This window comes from Chlamydotis macqueenii, chromosome 7, assembly GCF_036417535.1.
Source record: "Chlamydotis macqueenii isolate bChlMac1 chromosome 7, bChlMac1.mat, whole genome shotgun sequence".
NCBI lineage: Eukaryota > Metazoa > Chordata > Aves > Otidiformes > Otididae > Chlamydotis > Chlamydotis macqueenii.
In genome coordinates, this window is record NC_141562.1 from 12,974,997 (window position 1) to 12,997,059 (window position 22,063).

The 22,063-nt window shown below is 41.4% G+C and overlaps 1 protein-coding gene across 2 annotated transcripts; it reads left to right on the top strand.

Moving 5' to 3' along the window:
- The first annotated feature begins 342 nt into the window (after positions 1 to 342).
- SIRT1 (sirtuin 1) lies at positions 343 to 19,065 on the top strand. Of its 2 annotated transcripts, XM_086751658.1 has the most exons (9): positions 343 to 814; positions 3,399 to 3,515; positions 4,831 to 5,072; positions 6,385 to 6,537; positions 7,986 to 8,133; positions 10,427 to 10,506; positions 14,680 to 14,866; positions 15,526 to 16,077; positions 16,979 to 19,065. In XM_086751658.1, the coding sequence occupies exons 1-9, from the start codon at positions 355 to 357 to the stop codon at positions 17,299 to 17,301; spliced, it is 2,262 nt and encodes a 753-aa protein (XP_086607784.1). In that variant the 5' UTR covers positions 343 to 354; the 3' UTR covers positions 17,302 to 19,065. The 2 variants fall into 2 exon arrangements, with proteins under 2 accessions (XP_086607784.1, XP_086607785.1); XM_086751659.1 differs by lacking the exons at positions 343 to 814; positions 3,399 to 3,515 and adding an exon at positions 4,466 to 4,547.
- Positions 19,066 to 22,063: the final 2,998 nt, after the last annotated feature.

Here is a 22,063-nt window from a genome sequence, read left to right on the forward strand (position 1 = left end):
GCTGGCGCGGGGACACGCGGCCACGTGACCAGGGAGCCGCCATGGCGGGAGGGGCGCGCGCGTAGAGGTGGGAGGGAGCTCGGCCGCGCGAGGGTTGAGCCGGCACGGGCGTCACGTGAGGGCGGCGGCACCGCCCGCGCGCCCCCCTCCGCGGCCTCCCCCCATCACGTGACCCGGTTTGTTGTTGTTGCGGCCTCCGCGGGGCGGGCGCCCGCGTGGGCGGTGGCGCGGTCACGTGCCGGGTTTAAAGCGCTCCCTGGGGGTGGGGGAGGGGGCCGCGGCGGAGGCGCTGCTGTGCGCTGCGCCGGGCGGGAGGGAGGGAGAGAGGGGGGCGGCGGCGGTTGCCACTCCAAGATGGCGGACGGGGAAACTCCGCTCCTCCATCCGCGCCACGGCGGCCCCGGCGGCGCGGCCGAGAGCGCCGAGCCCGCTCCGAAGCGCCAGCGCCTGGACTCGGAGGACGGCGGCTGCGGGCGGGGCGCGGCGCCTGCCCAACGCCCCGACCGGGGAGCGGGGCCGCCGCCCGCCGCCGTTGTGACGGCGGAGCTGCCGGGCGAGGCGGCGGCCGCCACCGCCGATGGCGGCGGCCGGGCGGAGGAGGAGGCCGAAGAAGCGGCGGCGGCCTGGAGCGGCGCGGACAATAGGGCCGGGCTGCGGGGCCTGCCCCGGGCGGAGCCGCCTCCGCAGCCGCGGCAGCGGGGCCGGGGGGAGGGGGCGGAGGCGGCGCCCGGCGAAGACGCGGCGGAGGCGGCCATTGGCTGCAGGCGGGCGCAGTGTTCAAACGGGGCGGCCGAGGCGCCGGCCCCGCATCCCGGTGAGGACCCCATCCCTCCCCTCCTCCGCTCGGCCCGCCGGGACGGGCCGCGAGCCCCCGCCCCCCGCGCAGCCGGGAGCGGGCGGCCCGGCCCGAGAGGCCCCAGCGGGCTCGCTGCTCCTTGCGCTCGGGGCCGGCTCCGCGCAGGGCTGACACGGGGGGCGGGGGGGGGGGGGGGGGGGGGGGGGCGGGCGCGGCGGAGCTGGCGGGTGCTCGGGGCGGGGGTGATCCGCCCGCGCGCCGTCCATCTGCGTAACCTTCCGCACCCGGAGCGCGGGCTGGCGCGGGCTGCTGCGCCCGTTCTTCTAAACCCCATCAATTCTGGTCCGGGTCAGACCGCGTCGGAGCCTGTTGGTTCTTGTGCCGGGCTTCTTAGGAGGAGATCGACTCGGCTGTCACTTCTGAAAACATTCGTTTTGCTGTGTGGCTGGCAATAAGTTATTAAAAATCATACGCCCTGTTTCCTTTTCACAATTTCTGCTGTGAAAATTATTTTATTTCTCAGAAACTCGCACAGAGTGCACAGGAGCAGCAGTCTGGAACAGTTCTGTAAATAACTTCCAGTTGCAGACTGGGCTGAGATTCCTGTGACTGCAGCACAAAACTAAATATAATCTAAAAAGTTTCCTTGCAGATCACATTTGAGGCGTACTGTTTGGGCAGTATCAGTATGAAAAGTACTTTGCGTTGCACTATTGAAACAGATGAGTTTTGAGGGCTTGGGATTTTTGTTTGGGTTTTTTTTCCCCCCTCATTTTTTAAGGTAGTGCTTTGGAAAAACTTCTTAAAAGGTGTAAGATGACCGCATTCTGCCAGGACACTATTGACATCTTATCCTGGGCTGCAAGTAAAGATATTTTACCTGTAACTCCACAGTAAAACTCTACAGAAATTTCTGCCTGTGCAGAAGGAAACAGAGCTGTATGATATGCTTGGAACAGCCTTGGTATTTAAAAACTTCATCAGAACAGCACAAGAGTAAAGCTAATGATCTCTTACCAGTGCCGTATATGAAGCCTTTTCGCTCGAGTTACTCGGATCCTCAGACATATTTTGTTGTGGATTGCTTAGTTCTGGCAAGCGTTCCCTTTATCCCTTTGAGAAATCCAATGAATACGCAGGGAGCGTGGCCCTTCAGACCGTTCCTTTAGCCTGTTTGTATCTATCACAGTGTTTGTGATACAGACAAGGCAATGTGACCTGTATACGAGGAGTCTTTAACAACTTTGATTCTTTACGCAGTAGACATAAAGGCTGTTTTTCTAAAACTTGCACTTCACACTTACCGATGTGTACTAATCAACCTTTTTCTTCTTCAGAATGCTTTTTGCATAATATGTTCAGAGTTTGTGCATAGTGAGGTGGAAGTGAGATGCTGTGAATGTGTAGGTTAATAATATGAAATAGTAATGCCAAAAGAGCACCTGTGGTCTCAGAAGAACAAGACAGCAAGTACAGAAAGCAAGTTTCTGTCCTCTGCCCCTTTCCATTCTAATCAGAATAAAGTATTTATGCGAACAAGGGACAGAACAGGACAACACAATCTCTGAATAAAAACTGATGGTGTTCTGTGGTGTTCTTTATTTAAGAGCAAACTGAAGTAACCTAGCTAAAACATTGTAGGGGCTTCTTCAAGTACAGATTGAAAACTGTTATAGCCATTCTTTGCTTTAGAGAGCACGACTGAAACTTGTTCTCCTTTGTTCATAGTCTTAGACTTTCAACACATTAAGCTACAGTTTCTGTGGCTATTTCTAATAAAAAAGCCAATAAGAAAAGTTTAGTAGTCTATATTCTAATAAGCTGCTTAGGTTAAAATTTAGATTTCCCCCTGAATGTTAGCTCAGCCATGCAGGCTGTAAGGCAAAGTATTTCATTCTTCTTTGGACTCCATCATCTAGATGCACAGTGCAGTTAGATTGAGTTACTCTGGCTTAAGGCCATGAGCTGAGCTGAAGTAACTACCTGCTGCAGGGGAAAATGAGTGAGATAAACGTAGTGAAGGTGGTCCCAAGTAGTATGGTTTCTGTCATCCCTTAAATATCACAGAATTGTGTATGTGATCACCTGTTGCAGCTCAGCTGCAAGATAAGAGCCGAACAAAATTCTGTAACTTAGTTGTATCCAAGTGTGTATTTGTGTTTGTCTTTTAAAATGCTGTGCTGTTAAAACCTAGGCAAAGATTGATCTATAAATAGGGACACATTTTCATTTTATCCAGTTTCTCAGTGAGCTGAATGAAGTGAGAATTGTAAGATAAATTAATTTTTAACTATACTTACAAAGCACTTGGAATTTTTTTTTAAGATACGAAATCCTTAATGCTTGATGTTCTATAGAACCAAGGTCAACAGCCAGCCCACTAAAACCCAGTGTTACGACAGTGACTACTAAAGGTTTGAAAGCGTATCTATAAACTCAAAAAAGGTAGAAATTTTCTGTGTCTTAAGTGGTGAAACTGCCTATTTGTAATTCATTGCAATTAACTTTAGAAGCATACAATTATAGGTTTTATGATATATTTAAATACATTTCTGTGCCGTCTGGCTCAAGTGTAACCCATCATTGTTGTGCTGTCTTGCAGATAACTTCCTTTTTAGTGATGAAATCATAGCCAATGGTTTTCACTCCTGTGACAGCGATGAAGATGACAGAGCGTCACATGCAAGTTCTAGCGACTGGACCCCAAGACCACGCATAGGTAGAAGCCCATATAATGTTCTTAGATGCTGTTTGCCTTTGAACAGTTAACTTTATTCTTCCCGGTCTTCAAATGATTTATTCTGTTACCAAGAAAATGGGAGTTACTGCTTTTGAGCAGTTTAGAGCTGTTGACTGTATTCTGTATCTTAAGGAGTTTAAAAATGAACCTCTTTAAACTTGCTGTATTTTGATTAAAATTGTCAATGTCTTTGTATAGCTATCCTGCCGTGATCCACATTAAAAAGCACACACAGAGACTCACTAAATTGAACAGATGGATGGCATATTTCTAGCAGCCTGTTTACTTAGTAGTATTACTACTTCAAGGAAGAAGACGAATCTTGTATGATTTTAGCCAGTCTGTAGGGCTCGCTGTGCTAAGCGTTACATCGGTGTGGGAATTACCAGCCTGCATATGTATTCCATACTAGCAATAGCTAAGTTAAGCACGGCAGTTAAGGAGCTCAGTAGAGAGCTTGAGGCCTTTCATCTTACACAGGCGTGTAATGCCAGTGTTCATTTTGCCAGTACTGATGAGGACAGCAGCAAGAAAACACATCATGACAACACAGTATTCCATGTAAAATCTGCCTGTCTGTTGTCTTGGCTGATCCCTCATTACAGGATCACTGTTGGTACCTTTAGGTGACTGTGTGTAACGATTGTTTTCTTTACAAGTTTTGTAACTAGCCTGAGTGATAGCTCTTTGGGTCCTCTTAGTCAGTTTGGCTTCTTAAGTTTTACCTATTTTTCTTTTACCACTCTAATCTCAAGTGTTCCTGGAAAGACTGATGGCTTTAGGAGGTCATGTCTGAAATCATTAGTCTTGGACAACTAAAAGAACAACAGAAATCCATGGCTCGGTGGGCCCTGTTTGTCCCTTCAGCGTGATGTTTTATAACATGACTAGAAAGTACATGTGTGTTTGTTGTCTCTTCAAGGTATTACTGTAAATACTTTACAAAGTAACATTGGAAAAATACAAAGGAAGCTATAAAATGGAGATACATTGTGAAAACCTTGTTGCTAAGTAAGTGCACGTCTAAGAGCTGTCAAGTTTGCTGTGAACTGGGATTTCTACCTTGACTTAACTTTCCATGAAATCCTTGTGGGTTAACATAAAATAATAATAAATAAGCAAAAACCCCAGCTATACTGTCACTTCAGAATTTAGACCAAAACATACAGGGCTTTTGATGAACGACGCATTAAATTGGATTAATAAAAATGTAGTAGCAAGCTTTAATAAATGGGACAATGATCATAATCATCTGAAATACCTGAGTAATTTTAATTTTTTTTTTTTTTAATAGGTCCCTACACTTTTGTTCAGCAGCATCTCATGTTAGGTACAGACCCGCGGACAATTCTGAAAGACCTGCTACCAGAAACAATCCCTCCACCTGAACTGGATGATATGACACTGTGGCAAATCGTTATAAACATTCTTTCAGAACCACCAAAAAGAAAAAAACGAAAAGATATCAATACTATTGATGATGCTGTGAAACTCTTACAAGAATGCAAAAAAATAATGGTCTTGACTGGAGCTGGGGTACGTATTGCTGCAATGCCAGTCAGAGAGTACATAGACAGTTGGGTAAATACTTACCCAGTGCGTTACAGCACGCAGGCGATGTGACCCTCGTAACGTTCCTAGTCAAATAGTTGTGCGAGATGGGAAGAGGCACAGCTGTCCGCTAGAACGATGCGCACTGCAAGACTGGAGCTTAAGTTGGAAATTACAAGATCTCTCTTCTTACAAGAACATATTCTTAAACATTTAAACTCATTACACAGTTGCTTCCATGCAGAATAGTTTTGGGCAAGATCACATCTGCTTGTTGCAGAACACTTTCTATCCTAGTCATTTTTTCATTTGAAATAAAGGTAATGATTTTTTAAACAAAATGTCGATGAATCTCTTAAAAGACCTGATGGAGCCAGAGGGACTAGAAGAATAGGACTCAAAAGGAAAATAAAAGGGTCAGAAAGGGAGGATTACAAGGAGAGTTTAATTGGATTTCAGTAGACTGAATTTTACTTTTAACATGTGCCGCTCTGTGATGGTAATAAGATTACTGGCTGTTTTACTAAAGAACGTTTTTAAACTATTGGACATTTGCAGCTCTGTACCTAGGTACCAGATCATGATACAAAAGTCAATCTTTTGCTTCTGTTGTTGATACACAGAGAGAGTGACACTATTCAGAAAAGACAAGTAGTTCAAATCAGCGTGTTAGAAAAGCACCGCTACTGCTTCTGCTGCCCAGTCTTTCTATAATTGCTGTCATACACCTGTTTCTTCTGTTCTTCCCATCGTATTCTGGGGCAGCCTGAGACAATAAATTTCATTCTTTACTGACTACTACAATGCTTTGATAAACAATGTTTGCTTATCAAAAGGGATTTATTCATCAAAAGTAAGAATCTATTCTGTTACTATATTAGCATGTAAAAAAATAAATAAAAATCAACCACCTTGCCCAAGCCAAAGTTAGCAGATCAATGAACACTTACTAATCGAATCTAATGCAATGGTATTTCAAATTTTTGTTCACTTCTTACAAAACGTGCAGTACTAAAAGTAAGTTCTGGTGTCCTATTACTGCCTGTACAGATTGTACTAAAGAGTTTCATTGTCTGCTTGTCAAACTTTGTTTCTGTGCTGCTTGTGATTTGGGAATTGTTATACTGGTCCAAAAACAGGGAAAAAAAAATACAGAGAACCCAGACTGGTTTTGTTCTTAATGTCTCAGCACTGTGAGCATACAGAAATGTGGTTTCCCAGATAGTCTGTATCATAGCAACTCTTTGTAGCCAAATATGTAGTTTTGCTTATTTCAGATTGCAAAAATGTATTCCAGGTGTCCGTGTCTTGTGGAATACCTGACTTCAGATCAAGAGATGGCATCTATGCACGCCTTGCTGTAGACTTCCCAGACCTTCCAGATCCTCAAGCAATGTTTGATATAGAATACTTCAGAAAGGATCCCAGGCCATTTTTTAAGTTTGCAAAGGTATGGTTTTCCAACAGCTCTTATCTTGGTCAGTAAGATTAAAATGCATAAATCAGATGTAAAAGTATTCTGTTAACAAAACGGTACCTTTGTTGTTTTGTTTTTTTTTTTAATAAACAAGATAGAAAAATATGTTAATAGATTGAATTTACTGTAATGAGACTCCTCATTCAGTGGCATAACTGTCTCCTGGGGCAGGTCTTTGCAATGTATCAATTGTATATCCTCAGTCATTGTATGCAACCACATATTACCCTTATTAGAAATATTTGGGAACGTTCTCTATTTTAAGCTTATTGTCAGTGTTTCTGTTACAAGTTCATTATATACACAGCCATTCTAGGTGGTGTCTCTAATTGCAGGGAGGATAAATAAAAACTTGTAGTTATTAGATCAGACATTAACAATCTTAGCTGCTCTTACTTTCTCTGAAAAATGAAAGAATAGGAGAAGTTGCCCAGCACATGAGTAATGTGGAAAGCTACATTTGAGTTTGATACGGTGCGGCGTGCTCTCCAGCATCATACCATACACTCACATTTTGTCACTGTATTTACAGTAAGGACTAAAGCAGTTTCACGCACTAATAAGTTTGTTCTTGTTTCAGGTTTTGATATAGCTGACACAAGGATCTGTACATCTTAGAGAATTAAAGCCTCTTTGCAGGGATTGTGTTCACCTAAAAGGGAGAACACAGCAGGTTTTGGAAAGATGTTAGTGATATTAAACAGTTTTAAAAGCAGGGAGTACATCTCCGAGACAAGAAGGAATTGTAGAAGCTGTAGATGTATGTAGAAACAAAAAAAAAAATTGCATTTAGTCCGGGATTTTCTCAGGACAAAAAAAAAAAATATTATAAGAATTAGTACAGGCTAAGCCATACGGTTTTAACTTGGTGACAACTGTAACTGGCTAAATTGGCAAAGCTGGTCTGAGCACCACCTGTCTTTCCCTTTATCTCCAATGCCATTCTGCTTCCTGGGCTTCCATCTTCTAGGAACGGCTGCTGATAATGCTGAGGAGTGAAACTGCTTATCCCAAATCAAAAGACCAGAATCCAAATTCCTCACGGATTTTTTTGTCAGACTGCAGTTAAACTATATGTGTTTCTAATAACAAATACTGAGGTTACTTGACACTTACAAAGGGAAAAAAGCTTTCCTATTTCATAATTCTCAAAACCAGGAAAGATCTAAACCTTGCTCTTATGCCATGTGAAAAAAAAAAACATCAGCTTGCGTGGAGCAATTCATCCTGACACAATGAGAAGCTCAGCTGTTGAAAGAAGAGTTGGAGCTGAGAGAAATGGCAAAGTACGCAGGGAGCGAGAACGTCAACTGCTGACATAACCATTATTGATAGTATTTAGCTCTGTGTGAACTGCTGCAGTTGGAATAAAGACACTGTATTTACATTTACACTTTCTAATGTACTTCTGAATTCCCTAGGAAATCTATCCAGGACAATTCCAGCCATCTCTCTGTCACAAGTTCATAGCTTTGATGGATAAAGAAGGAAAACTGCTTCGCAACTATACTCAGAACATAGACACGTTGGAACAGGTTGCAGGAATCCAAAGGATAATACAGTGCCATGGTTAGTGGCTTTAGTTTCACTTCTCTTATTTTACATGTAGAAATTATTTTTGCTGGTGCATGTGACAAGGTAATCGCTATTGGAAGTCGTGAAAAAAAAACTTGGTATCTCTTCGCAACAAAACAAATACTCTGCTTTTAAAATGTTGATTTTTTTTTTTTAATCAGAAGTGTTTCAAGTGGAAATACTTCTTTCAGAAATTATGCTTGATAAACAGTGGTCTTTGTGTTTCAGTGAAGATGCAGACCTTGTTCGCACAAGCTTAGACCTGAACTTTAAAAATTTATTTGGTGCTTCTTTCTATTCACATATGAGAACAGAGTGTGGAAATCAGTCTTTTCGTAGCTGCCTCTCACTGCCTGTCAGTGCAATGGAGTGTGGCTGTTACCCGAGTCTTCATTTAGGTGATACTCCATTGCAATCTTAAAACACCCTGACACTTCAGTGACTTCACCTCAAGTCTGAAATACTGTGGATTAATCACCAGTTCAGTTCAGTTGAACTAAAGGTCATCTTGTCACACCTTCCATGTCATACACATTCTGTAATTACAACACCAAATTAATTGGAATCTCTTAATTACTTGCTTGATATGCTTTCAATTTCCAAGGACTTGCAAATGTCAAGCTAAAAGTCCAAGGATTAATTTTTAAGGAAGGGACACAGAAAATTAGTTCTTAAAATGTGTGCTTGGATCATTCAGTAGACTTCTGTCAAATAAATTGTTTAAAAGCAGTGTTGGCATGTTTGCAAGAGCTGTCTGTCTAATTCCACTTTTTCCAGAGACCAGACTCACTTGGTTTCCTTATCTACAAAGCTTAGCTCAGTGGCAGATTCGTCAATTTTCTTTTGTCAGACAGAGAAAACACAGTGCTCTGCTGACCAAACCATGAGCTTCTGACAGGGTTGTGTTTTTGCACATCACTGCCACACTCAAGCTTCCCATTTTCTCACTTGCACGCTACAGTAATTAGATTTCACACCAGCTTTACTGTTATGTCCTGTGCAAGTTGATTTTAAATTAAAAATATTCTTTAAAAACATGTTAAGGACTTTGAGATTTTGAGGCCTTTGGAAATTAGCAAAGGTTGTTTTGAGCTTATCAAGCTTTATGTGACATACAGTGACACTGCTCTTTAACAAATGCTAGTTGACAATGGTAGCGGCTAAAGAGAAACTGAAACTGTTATGTAAGGGTTCGCACTGCTAGATTCATTCTGTCTTTTTTGTCTAGCTGCGGCAATGGCAAGTGAAATCATGAGTGTCTGGTCCCAGTCGGGGCTAAACTACAACAGCCAAATGGCAAGGAGCCTTGTAATGATTTGGGGAGCTCATATATATGAGCCTTTGAACCCATTTCACACTGCAGATCTGGAGTAAAGTTGCTACTACAAAAACTACTCTATCTTGGATGCATTTTCTGAATTTAAAATGGCTTTTGCATTCAAAACCAGCATGGCAAGGAATATGCTGTAATTCCAGACATTGCTGTAGCTGCGTGATCAGAGGCAGTGACCTGCTGGCTACACGTGACTAGCTTCTGCAAAGCTTTCAGCACCTTAATGGTCACTTTTCTAAAAGTTTCCTTTTGAAGAGAGACTTTTGTACCCTCCTGTATATTATTCAGTCACGGGGCTTTCTTACTCCCTCATATCACCATGAGAGATTAGGGAGCTCCAGGCTTTTAGTGTATGACTGGCACATTCCAGTGCAGCGTCAACAATACCAAACGACACACGCAGTGGCTCGGCTGGATACCAAGTTCAGAGCAGTATTTCCATTTCAATAATACAGCTGTAACTTCTCACTTCTGCTGGAAGGACCAGTACTGCTCTTCAGTTGCCTATAGCGAACGAAGTCTTTACTACTGCATTTTCTTGGTTATTTTGCCCTTTGATAACTACAGTTTGTCAAGATATTGTGGGTTCATGTCCTGCCGCTGCTGTTTGCAGAGCTGTTGGCACTACTGTTAATTGTGTAAAGAGGAAAAGGGAGGGTTCTCTTCTCCCCTCCTTGTGTATGCTTGCACAGGTTATGGGAACGAGGGGACGCAACATAATTTGTGTTGACATGCATGTGGTATATCCTACTCCTAAAACAAGATTTCTGCTGACTAACATCTAGAAGAAGTACCGTTAGTACTACAAGTATCGTATCTTAAATTTAAATTACTTCTGAATTACTTGATTTTTATAGCACTGCAACATAACAGCCTTTCTGTCAAAGCAGCTTGGGCAAAAAGACCAAATCTGAATGACTGAAAATCCTTACTTCTACGAGTTTTTCCCCTCAGGTTCCTTTGCAACAGCTTCCTGCCTGATCTGTAAATACAAAGTTGATTGTGAAGTTGTTCGAGGAGATATTTTCAATCAGGTAAAAATTTACATTAACTCACTGCAGCTTTCTAATAAGTAGCTTTCAAAAAAACCCCAAACCACCACCCTTGGATTGCTCAAAAGATCTGCTTTTAAAAGGCTACATATCTTTGCTCGTATTTCACAAAAGTGCCTAGAGCATTTCCTCTAGTATTTAAAAGTATACTCAAATGCTATACTGCAAAAATTAGGTAATGGGAAAAAGCAGAACAAAACCATAAGAGTCTATTTTTAGTGACACCTCTGAGAAAAGTAAAGGTTAAAATGGTAAGTAGAAAGTTGGATTTTTACCTGTTTTAAGTTAATCTGAACTCACAGTCACACTGAGAAAGCATTCTTGGCTATTTATAACTTTGGTTGCTCTTTGAGCATTTACCTACATTAAAAATATGTTTCAACAGCAGATGATGCATGGAAAAATTGCTAACTACAGAGCAAGGAAGAGGATCACATGAGATGTCTGACGTGTGCTTCCTAGAACTTCTCAACCAGTCTGCATTCCAGACTCCCCACATCTGGGTGTGAAGTGCCCCAGGGCCAAGGCAGGAGTCAGTTCTGCTCTGTCAGAGCAGATGAACCCTTGGCTTGGCGAGACCCTCTTTGCTTTTCTTCTCCTTCTTTTGAAGGAACAGAGATGATGATTCTCTGATCAAGGGGTCCTGTTTATACAAATGGAAGGGGACTCTTTTTCTGTAGGCACATGCATTTTTGATAAATGCTTAAGAGTCCACAGTTGCAACTTTAGATGAGAAACATGGAAGGGATGTAAACCTTTCAAGCATTACTATCTGAAATGAAACTTGGATGAAAGCCTTTCAGAAGAGATGTTTGAGTTAAAGCTTTAAGAAATATGAACTTCATAAGCCTGAAGCTTTGTAAGACTAAAATATTGAATGTGAAATCTGGTTTACTTTGCTGTTAAGAATATTATTTTTGAGAAGTTTTTCTCTTACAGATGTTTGCTGCTCCTTTACCTTCAAAGCCAGCTGGTTGGAGTTTAGGGTTTTTCTTCCTTCTAAATACCCATTCCTAAGCATTCTGTAGTTTTCTGTTTTGATTTTTAGTGGTCAGGACTCCTTTTCCGAACAACACTTCAATTAACGTACGTTTATGTGCTGAGCCAAATTTCTGCCCTGATAGCCTGTCCCGGTGCTGGTCAGTAACGGAAGTGTGGGGAAGTGGGGAGAAGCAGCCTGTAGCAACACTTCTGCATTAGGAGAACAAAGACAGGTCTCACTCCCGAGATGAGACTTTTTACACTCAAACTCTCATCCCTAATCTTGTTGCCAGGTATAACTTTCCAGGGCAGGCCCTAGCTGTAGTACTGAATTATTTTCATAATGCAAAATAAATATGGTTATTGCCAAATACAATTTCACCCAAGATACAGCGCTATTGAAAGAAAACATATCCTTCCTCCTTTATGCCTGAAAAAAAAAATTGTTCTATTTGCCATCGTTCTCTTTATTCCGTAGCCTGCATTTCCCAAACCAGTGCTGTGCAGTTTCTTTGTCTGTTGCCTCTCTAGAATATAGAATTTGGTTGCTTTGATACCAAGAGAAATGTTTTCTGTACTTGTGAAACAAACCATTGCCCATTTCAACAGCTTTGTTTTCTAAATCCCCCTTCACAAAAATGGTTTTGGCTACTGGGTCCCAATAGACAGTCCAGTTTCTAGTCTCTGCTGTCCTCCAGTACTTGCAAGTTCAGTTATGCATGGCCCCAGGTCCTTAGTTTTCCTTAAAAATACGACCTTTCCTTTGCTCTGGTCCATCCTCTGATGGTCAGAAGTGTTTCCGCATCTTTCTGCCAGGATTTCCTTTCAGCGTATTGTAGACTGAGAATTGTTTGAGATCATCTGTTTAGAGAGCTACCAATTTCTTGTTGCTGCTCTTCATTCTTTTGCCACTTCCACGATAACATGCTAGTTCCCTGTAGCATGTTTCTTTCTCTTGGTTGCTGTACACAACCACCCTTCTGGATGAGAAGCAGCAGCAGTTATAAATCACACAGCTAGAACTCTTGAGTAAAACAATTTTCAGTCACTTCCAGAAATATCACTTTTACTTTGCTTTTGACTATTTTAGGCAGCTTCAAGAAATAGTGAAAGGGTCTCAGATTTAGGAAGAAAAGGCCCAAGAAATGGAAAACGTACCAGTTCTTGGATATTTTTAAACCAATGTAATCTTTACTAATCTTGGTTTTCATAGACGGATAACATCAGTAGGCAATGAGAAATTCCATTTCTCTCTCCTTAGAAAAAAACACCAGCAGAGGTGGTGGGGTTTTGGGGGAGCGCTACTTCTGGAGGGAAAGAGGACCCGAGGCAAGTGAGTGGCCAATTATCTAGCTTTAACTTCTTGGTATCAATTTCAGCTCTTGGAATAGATCTTCCCCCTTACTGGCGACCTTTCTGAGGATTAGCAGAGAAGCTGGTGAGTAGCGTAGTGTTGAAATGCATTTATGGGCCCGGTACCGTGACTCAGATGATTTGGATAGGGACATCAGTTGCTCTACAGAGATCCATTAAGTCACAAGTAATTGGACTTCTGTGAGAAGTGATGGAAACGGAGTTAATATTACTTGGTCTCTCTAAATCAAAAGTGAGAGGTCATTTCATCTTCCTCCTAATACAGAGCAAATTATTTTCCCTCCTTAAGCTTCCAGCTGAAAGTGCAAGGGCATCACTAACATCAACAGAAGAGGCAGCAGGGTAAAAAGCTTCAGAAAAGTTTAAGCTGTTTGTGTGTTATGAGCTCTCTTTCTAATCTGTAAAGATCCGAGGAAAACGTTCAAGACGCGTTCTACCCATCTGCTCCTTTTTGGGGAATTCTTTAGTTGGTTTCCCTTCAGTGTGGGGTCACTAGACGCTCTTTAGCTTGGGTATGTGGTGAAGGTTTCCTCCATACCAGTTTCTGGTTCTTGTGCCTTACTGCCTCTTACACATCCCTTCCACAAGGTTTTCTTCAAAGAAGGATTGGATTCCTTGTTGGAAGACTTCAATTTTTTGGGAAGCGTCCTTTGACACTGGAGGAAGGCCTTTTATTTTGTTTTCTCATGTGGAAAGCATTGTCTTTTGCCCTACTGCAGACATCCCTACACTAGTTCTTTGATTTAAACTCTCTAAGTTCTGTATTTTTTTTCTGCATACATTCTGTGTACAAGAGGGAGCTGTTACGCATTTAAATGTCAGTTTTCATATATTTTCCTATTAGAATAGGCAATATACATCTCTTTACACCTTCACATAGCACTAACTTGCTTGTGACAACTGCTAAAAGATTGCAGCTACCTTTAGCTCCTTAGATTTATTCTGGGGTATCGCATTGTAACACTACAGCTGAGAAGACTTGAACTATTTGAAAGCAACATTGCTCAGTGGTACTTGAGGTATTGTCTGTATGTACTCACATTGCTCATCTTGTTTTTCTTCTCTCTGAAGAAGTCTTAAGACAGGCAAAAGTTGAAACATCAGAAAATCCTCTGCTTTCAGAAGGAAAGGGAACTTATTTCTCCACAAACATAACTCTTCCCCACCTTTTTTAGTGAACAAGAATTCTGCTCTGTTTTTGGAGGAATTGGAAAAGTTTAAATGGGAGACCAAAAGTTCTTTCTTATGTTCTTGTCCTGCGTGCTTTTTGCTAGCCACCTGCTACAGTGTCGTGTTGCTTTATGCCTGTAACACATATACCCGTTGGGAGGAGAGGAGCAGGTAGGGAGGAGGAGCTCTACAGTATCCTCTTTGATTAGGAAGGGGTTTATATCAGATCCTGTAATGGAAGCTGACAGTGAAATCTAAGTTTTTGCTCTGATTAAACTGAGAAAGATACATTCCTATCAGAGAGGAGGTAATTACTCATTGGTGCTGAGCATGACTTCTAGACTTTGGCTCAGGTGTTAGATAAGAACTGTGCTGTAGATCTGTGTGGTTTCTCCATTTTTACTTAAGAGGACTCCCTTTTTATTCCTGTTGCAGTTTTATTTCTGTATGCAGTTGCTGCACGCTAGACTACAAAATGTACTTGTCTGTCCATCCACAGAAAAATGAAATGAGGACATATCACTGAAACTCCCTTGTCTTTTGCCAAAATAAGTCGCTGTGAATTGCTAAAATCTGAGATTTTCAAGTGTGCAGACTTGCATGGTAGTAATAGAAGCTGTTCTGATGCAGGTGGTACCTAGATGTCCCAGATGTCCACCTGATGAACCACTCGCCATCATGAAGCCGGACATAGTGTTCTTTGGAGAGAACTTACCTGAGCAGTTCCATCGCGCTATGAAGTACGACAAAAATGAAGTTGATCTCCTTATCGTTATCGGGTCTTCACTGAAAGTAAGACCAGTAGCATTGATTCCAAGTAAGTGACTATTTCTGGTAATACTTTCTTCCAAAAATTTGGATCAAAAGTGAAATTCTCAATTAAGAGCTCTAAGAAAAACTTTTGGCTTGATTCTGTGAAGAAACTAGATTAAGCACCTAGTTTTCTAAGGTGAAAACTGATTGCCTATGTAAAGCCAAAATGCCAGACAGAGAAAGTAACAACTTCTAAGTGCTCTTCCTACACTCCAGGCAGATCTCAAGGTAGTGAAATAATAATCTGAAAAACTACTCTCCTAAAACGTTACTTAGTTCCAAGATTCAATTCATTTCTCTCCCTGCTTGCAATTTGCTTTCAGAGTTACTTCTTCTAAGAGATTATAGTACTAATTTTAATAATCCTTTAAACACTTGACCAAACATTGCTGTAGCCAGTATTTCTATGTTTATGTGTTTCGAATGGTGACGGAGTAGAGGAACACTTTTTATTGGAAAAAATGGGGAACAAATCTAGACAGGCTACAGTAGGCATAGCACCTCAAACTGCTATTGCTAAATGAGAGTTACTTGTCCTCTTCCTAATCTGTCTGGTTTGGTGTTGTTGCAAGTGAATGTCTGAAGAATCAAACTTTCTGAATAGATCTCTGCTGAAAGTGAAACTGAAATGACCGCCTTTAAAATTTTCTTCTCTCTATATAGGTTCCATCCCCCATGAAGTGCCTCAGATCTTAATTAATAGGGAACCTTTGCCTCATCTACACTTTGATGTGGAGCTTCTTGGAGACTGTGATGTTATTATTAATGAATTATGTCAAAGGCTAGGTAGCGAATATACAAAACTTTGCTACAACTCGGTAAAACTTTCAGAAATAACAGAAAAGCCTCCACGAACGCACAAGGAGCTTGAAATACACTCAGCCGAGCTACCGCCTACCCCTTTAAACATTTCAGAAGACTCTAGTTCACCAGAAAGGATGACTCCACCTGATACTTCGGTGGTCTCTTCTGAATACCCAGCTGAATGTAAAGTAGAAAACTGTGATCCTGCTTCAGAAACTAAAGGGACCTGCACAGAGGAGAAGCTTCAGGACACGCAGACATCATCAGAAAATCCTGAGGATCCTACTAGTGAATTAATGAACTCTGAAACAATGAAGGAAAATGGATCTAACAATGGAGAAAAAAATGAAATATTGAAGAAGTGCTGGGTAAACAGAACTGCAAAAGAACAGATTAGCAAAAGGCTGGATGGTAAGTGTTAACTCATTTCTGTATTTTGCATTTTTTGGCCAAGATGTTTATTCTAGACTTACTTTAAAGCAATAAATAAGTTACCCTTGAGGGAATCGGTGGGCTTTGATGGTTATTCTTGTTTACACAAGTGTCTGCATAGCTCATCATTGTATTGGTTATTTCTTTTGGAGAAGCCGATAGGAAATTTTGGTTTTTGTAATTTATAATAGGTTTTATAATCTAGTATCAAAAAATAAATCAGTTTCTAACATTTCCAAATGCCTTTTCAGAAAAATTAGCTTGATCCTCAAGTGTTAAGAAGCTGGTCACACTAGGTCAGAATTTGGTGCGGCAGTAGAACTGAAAGATGAAGTCATGATAGGAACTGGAAAGCAAATCTTACAGCCGGAGCCAGGCACATTTTGAAGGAAACTTTAGCTTTTCCAAGGAAGCCTTCCAGTATGCAAGTGTCTTAACTGAAGTAAGGAGTTACCACACTAGAAAATCAGTGTGGGTAAAGAACCAGGTATTAAACAGCAACTTTCCAAAGCCAAGGCTGTTTGTAAACTTTGCCAAATCCTCTGTGCAGTGGGTTCCAGTTCTGTTACAAGTAACCGAAACCTAGCTGTGAATACGTATGCCGATGAAGAAAAGCTGCTAAACGTGAAAGTTGAAATGCTCTTTTGTGTCAAAGGGAGGGGGGAGGAGGAATACTGAGCTTTCCAGGGAAGCATTTTTCATGTACTTCAAAATAAATACACATACATTGAAATAAATGCATTTCTAATGTGATCTGTCACCCAAGTTTCACTGTTGAAAATACATATATGCAAGCAGGTACCTTCTAAGCAGAACTCTGCAAGACCTTGTGTGAATAATTTATTTTAGCCTTTTGTTGACTTTTAAATTTCTGTTTCAGGTACTCAGTATCTATTTGTACCACCAAATCGCTATATTTTCCATGGTGCTGAGGTCTACTCAGATTCTGAAGACGATATCATATCTTCTAGCTCTTGTGGGAGCAGTAGTGAAAGTGGTTCATGCCGTAGTCAGAGCTTAGATGTAGAAGATGAGAGCGAGATCGAAGAGTTTTACAATGGCATAGAGGATGAGGACGCTCCTGAAAGGGAAGAGGAACCTGGATTTGGAGAAGATGGAGTTGAACAAGATGAATCAGCAGCTGATGAATCAACTTATACAAGTGAGGCTGCAGGAACTGAGCATCCGAGCAACAAGTTGTAAAGTGATCCCTGACTGGTTACAGGAACTTCCCACCAGCATTAGGAGCTTTGGCATGTCAGAAGGAACGTTTACATCTGAATTTAGAGCAACAAAACCATAAGGATGTAGTGTTTATAAACAACTAAAACAGATTTTCATGCTTAGTTTTTTACCTTTTTCAATAAAATTCTATTACTGCACACTCAACACTAACTCATCTTTTTTTTTTTTTCAAGGTACTAGGAATAGCTAAACAATTGTCACTATGTTCACTTTTAAGTTCATCTGTCTGACCAGGCATCCATGTATATAATACATATTTTTGCTTAATGAATTTCAGCTTATATTATTTTTAAACAGTTTTGAAAAAGCCATTGGAATGTTAAACTAATATAAAGGGAACAGCTAATTTAGACCAAAGAATGGTATTTTCACACCTCTTGCTTTGTAACAGTTTGGTTTATTTAAAACCTTCTTATGCTTCTGCTAAACCTCTCATTCTCGCCTAGTCTGTCATTAAACACTGGCATTTTCTAAGACCTACTGTGGCAGCTAATTTTTTGCTTTAACAGTTACTTTGTATGTTTGAGACATACTTAAATGTGAGTAGATAGTTAAATGGAAACAAAAGAGCGAGCACTTGAGAAATGCTGTGTTTTTTAGGCTGATCAAGAAGTGCTGTGAAAATGCTTAGGTTACCGAGTGTAAGACTTCCTGTGGACATGAAGCAATGTTGACATTGGCTCCTTAGCAGTTATAATACCGGCATTTTAAACAAAATGGATCCCCCATGGTAGAAGTTTTTCACGCTGTATACAAAAGTCAAATATAGCGCAGCTTGCATTAAAAATAGCGTCTGACAAATTGCCAAGACTCTGATGTGGAGGCTGGGCGGAGTTCAGAATAGTGTTTATATGAACATGAGAGAAGGCGCCAAAAAAATAAGCTCTTCCTGTATACCTATTGATGCAACAAACCCAGGAGAAATTAACTCAGCTATCCAGAGCCTCTGCTTACGCTGCTGAGTGGATAACACACAGATTTATTGCCTAACCTGGAAGCACGCTGTTTTGAGGTCATGTCTCAGGTTGGGAAAACAATTTTCCACCTGCTAGCTCCACCTTGCTTGTTAAAAACAAAGCAAATTATTACATTGTATATTCAAGTGCTAGGCTGCCTTAAAACTGGATGTTGCAAATTTTCAAGTGCAGATTGTTTCCAAGCCTTTAGAACTATTTTGTAAAATTGCACAGTGCAGTAGTAAGTGAAACAGCATTTTTCTATAAACCACTTTTTCAACATTGGCCCAAATGAACTCTACGATGTAGATTATTCATATACTTGGCTTTAATATTTATTACATTTTGGAAGATGTATAGTAGCTGTTCTTTGAACATAAGACACATCAGTTAATATTTAAGAACAGCCTCCTGTATTCATCAGAAAATGTTGGCATGTTGTCTCATTGTCCAAATTAAATACAGCTCTTATTTGGCTACACTAAAGAATGCAATATGTTTAGTTTTCACTTGCATGTCACAATGTATTAGTTTGTGCTATAGGAGATATTTTAAATTGAAATACTTTGTTTTAAATTATTTTTACAGTGAGGATTGTTTTCTGCTCTTTTATATTGTATATAGTGTCTTTTATGTAATCTACTGGCATATGTTTTGTAGAAGACTGTTTAAAATGACTGGCTATCTTCCTGCAACTTTTGAAATACAAACCCAGTGTTTTATACTCGTACACTCTGTTCTAAAGTCTATTAAAATCATCCTTTGATTTCTGGTTTCTGTTAATTTCTAGTCAGATCTTAAAAATGTAACAAAAGATGCCCTATAGTCAAGGTATACCCTAGCTAATGTAGGGCATTATATAAGTGCTTTTTTCCATCTGCCCCTTGGGGAATTAAAAAAAAAAAAAAAGCCTGAATGAAGCTACTCTGCACTGGCTGTGGTAACATGACCTCCTAACCTAAATGCAATGTCGTCCTTCAGAAAACTACTTTTCTCCTTCCAGACCCCGCGTTAACTTTAGATGTACCTGCTGAAGAACAGTGCTCATTCCTGCTGGTGTTCCCATACCTCGCAGCTCTGCCGCCCTCTACCCAGCCCAAAGCTCCTTTGACATCTGGCACTTGCTGCTTCCACCCCAACCCTGAACAGCCAGGTTCAGGGAGCTGTAAGGAACCTGCGGCGCACAGGAGCTCGGGGCATCGCATACACAACATTTCACTTGTGCTTTGTCTTCGCATAGGTGATGCCAACAGGATAAAGCCTGTGTTTTCCTGTGGGTGCTGTTCTCACCTGCCCAGCAGAGCAGAGAGCCCTGGGTGGGTCTGGCCACGGTTTGTCCCGTGCCTTCCTGGGGGCTGCAGCTGTACCAACCCCCCTGCCACTGCAAAGATCCACTCCTGCTTGCCTTCAAGGGCCAGGGGCCAGCTTAACTGGTTTTCTGCTATGTCACACCTTACTGTTTCGATGATTCCACTGTGGTACTGGACCACCACCCCTCAAATATAAATTACATTTGTATTATGAAAAAAAAAAAAAAAAAAAAAGAGTTCATAAAACTCACACACTTCAGACATGAAATCAAGACATAAAATACTAAGAATTTTTTTTACACGTTTCCCTGTCAATTGCTTATTACTCTGAAAGGACTGGAAAACATTATTTTTTATAGCATAAAACAGCAGCAGCTGTATCTACACGTTGATGAATAGGTTCTGCTTTTTGTTCTTTCGTGTATCTTTGCCAATATTATCTGAAAAGAAGAGGAACCCCAGACTACAATGCGTCACCTGATTCCTCCATTTCATACACCATCCTTTCCCTGTAGTGAAGACGCCACCTTTAAATATCATTTAAAACAATCACAAGGCAAATGATGGGGATGAGAAAACATTTCCTATCATAGCTCTCTGTTATCCTTAAGTATTCAGCATCTTACATGAAATTCATCTGAAAGCATGGAAGAGCGTGTTCAGTTCCATCTGTAATTTGTACAGCCTCAAAAAGGGAGATTGCTTATTTTGCTCATAATTTGCATTACTACCCTATGAAAGCCTCTCAGCTCTCTTAGTTTTTATATTAAACAGATGCACTAATAAAAAACCCAACCAACCAAACAAACAAAAAAAAAAAAGTACAAGCATTTGTTTACAAAGACAGTGCCATTCCCCAGCCCCCTTTCAGCCCATTTTGATGCATCAGACACAATAATGACCTTGCAAAAGTATTCCAAGTGATGGAAAAGAAAAGAAGTCCATATTTCAAAATCTTGTAATAATTTTTCCTTAACGGCCATGTCATCCCTATGGGTCTACCTTGAATCCAGCACATTTTTAATCATTGTTTTTCATTCTGGAAAATACATAATGTTTTTAAATGCATGACAGCAAAGTGTTGAACAACACCAAATGGGGAGGGGTTGCAAGCGTACAGAATTGGAATGAAACTAGCATTCAGAATCAATCTGGAAAAACTGAAAAAAGTTTGAGAAAGAGGAAGACACAGTTCAGTACCTCCAGTTCAGTATATATGCTTAAATACCAAATCAGAATGGTCAAATCTAAAGGCAGCTGCAATTATTTGCATTACTTACTTATCTACAGAGCAACTGGAGAATAAAACACAGTTCAAAAATGCAGAATTTCAGGCTAAAACAGCTGGCCGTGTCTGTGTAACAAGGGGTGCTAAACTGGCTGTAACCAACCAATAAAAGTCACAGAGCTGTAACAGTACCCCTCGTACAGTCACACTTTGCTCAGCAGTTTTGAGAAGACACACTGGCTGCTAGGACTCAGTAGGAAGAGGAATAATAATGTTAATAAGGGTGCACGGAAGGAAAAGAGCTGCTCTTTACTCTCCCGACATGAGACCGCAGGACCATTCAGTTGCAGATGCAGAAGAGCAGAGGCAATGAAGCAAACCAACCCACCCGAACCACGGAACTCACCGCTGCAGGACACCGTGGGAGCTCAAAGTGGCTTCAAAAAGGAATGGGACAAATCCTGGTGGGAAAGGTCTACTGAAGCTCCTTGAGGACTCCAAGGAAAAAGAGTATTTTTCTTTCCCTACACTCTCCTGCAAGCTCCTGGATTAGCTACAGGTGAAGACAGTTTGTAGGTCAGATTAACCCAGCAGAGCAGCTCCCAGTGACACACAGGGACAGAGCACTGCTGAGAGCTGTGCTACAGCCACTTATACCGGACCCTTTAAACAACAGACCAAGCAAACCCTCACAGGGCGCACCTGAAGCATTCGTTCACCCTGCCCTGGAGATGGTGGGAGCAGGCAAGTGACCGCAGGTCTTTAAAGGACTGTGTTTCTCGAGAGCCACAAACCCAAGTGCTCTGACTGCGGGACTGCTGGTTTTACTCTCTCAGAGGAAGAGGTCCCTGCAAACCCCACCTCCCCACAGAGCCCTGCACCAGCATCACCTGTGGAGGAGCCACTGACCAAGCAACTACAGGGAAAGTACAAATTAAGTCACAGCCTTCAGATATTCTTAGAAAATGAATAGATTTCTGAAAACCACAAAGAAATGCAGTTCCAAAGTCCTTATAAGCAACATACAAACACATTTCAATGAGGTTCTGTGGTTTGTGATTTGTTTTTTAACTCTCTACGATTATTATTTAACACTGCAAAGCACTCCTTCCCAGCACAAGGCTCCGCGGACGGAAACCCTCTTCCCCACGGCACGCGGCTGCCTGTCTCGCAGTCCCGGGTAACCGGATCGCTTTTACAGCGCCAGCACCGCCCCCTCGAGCCCC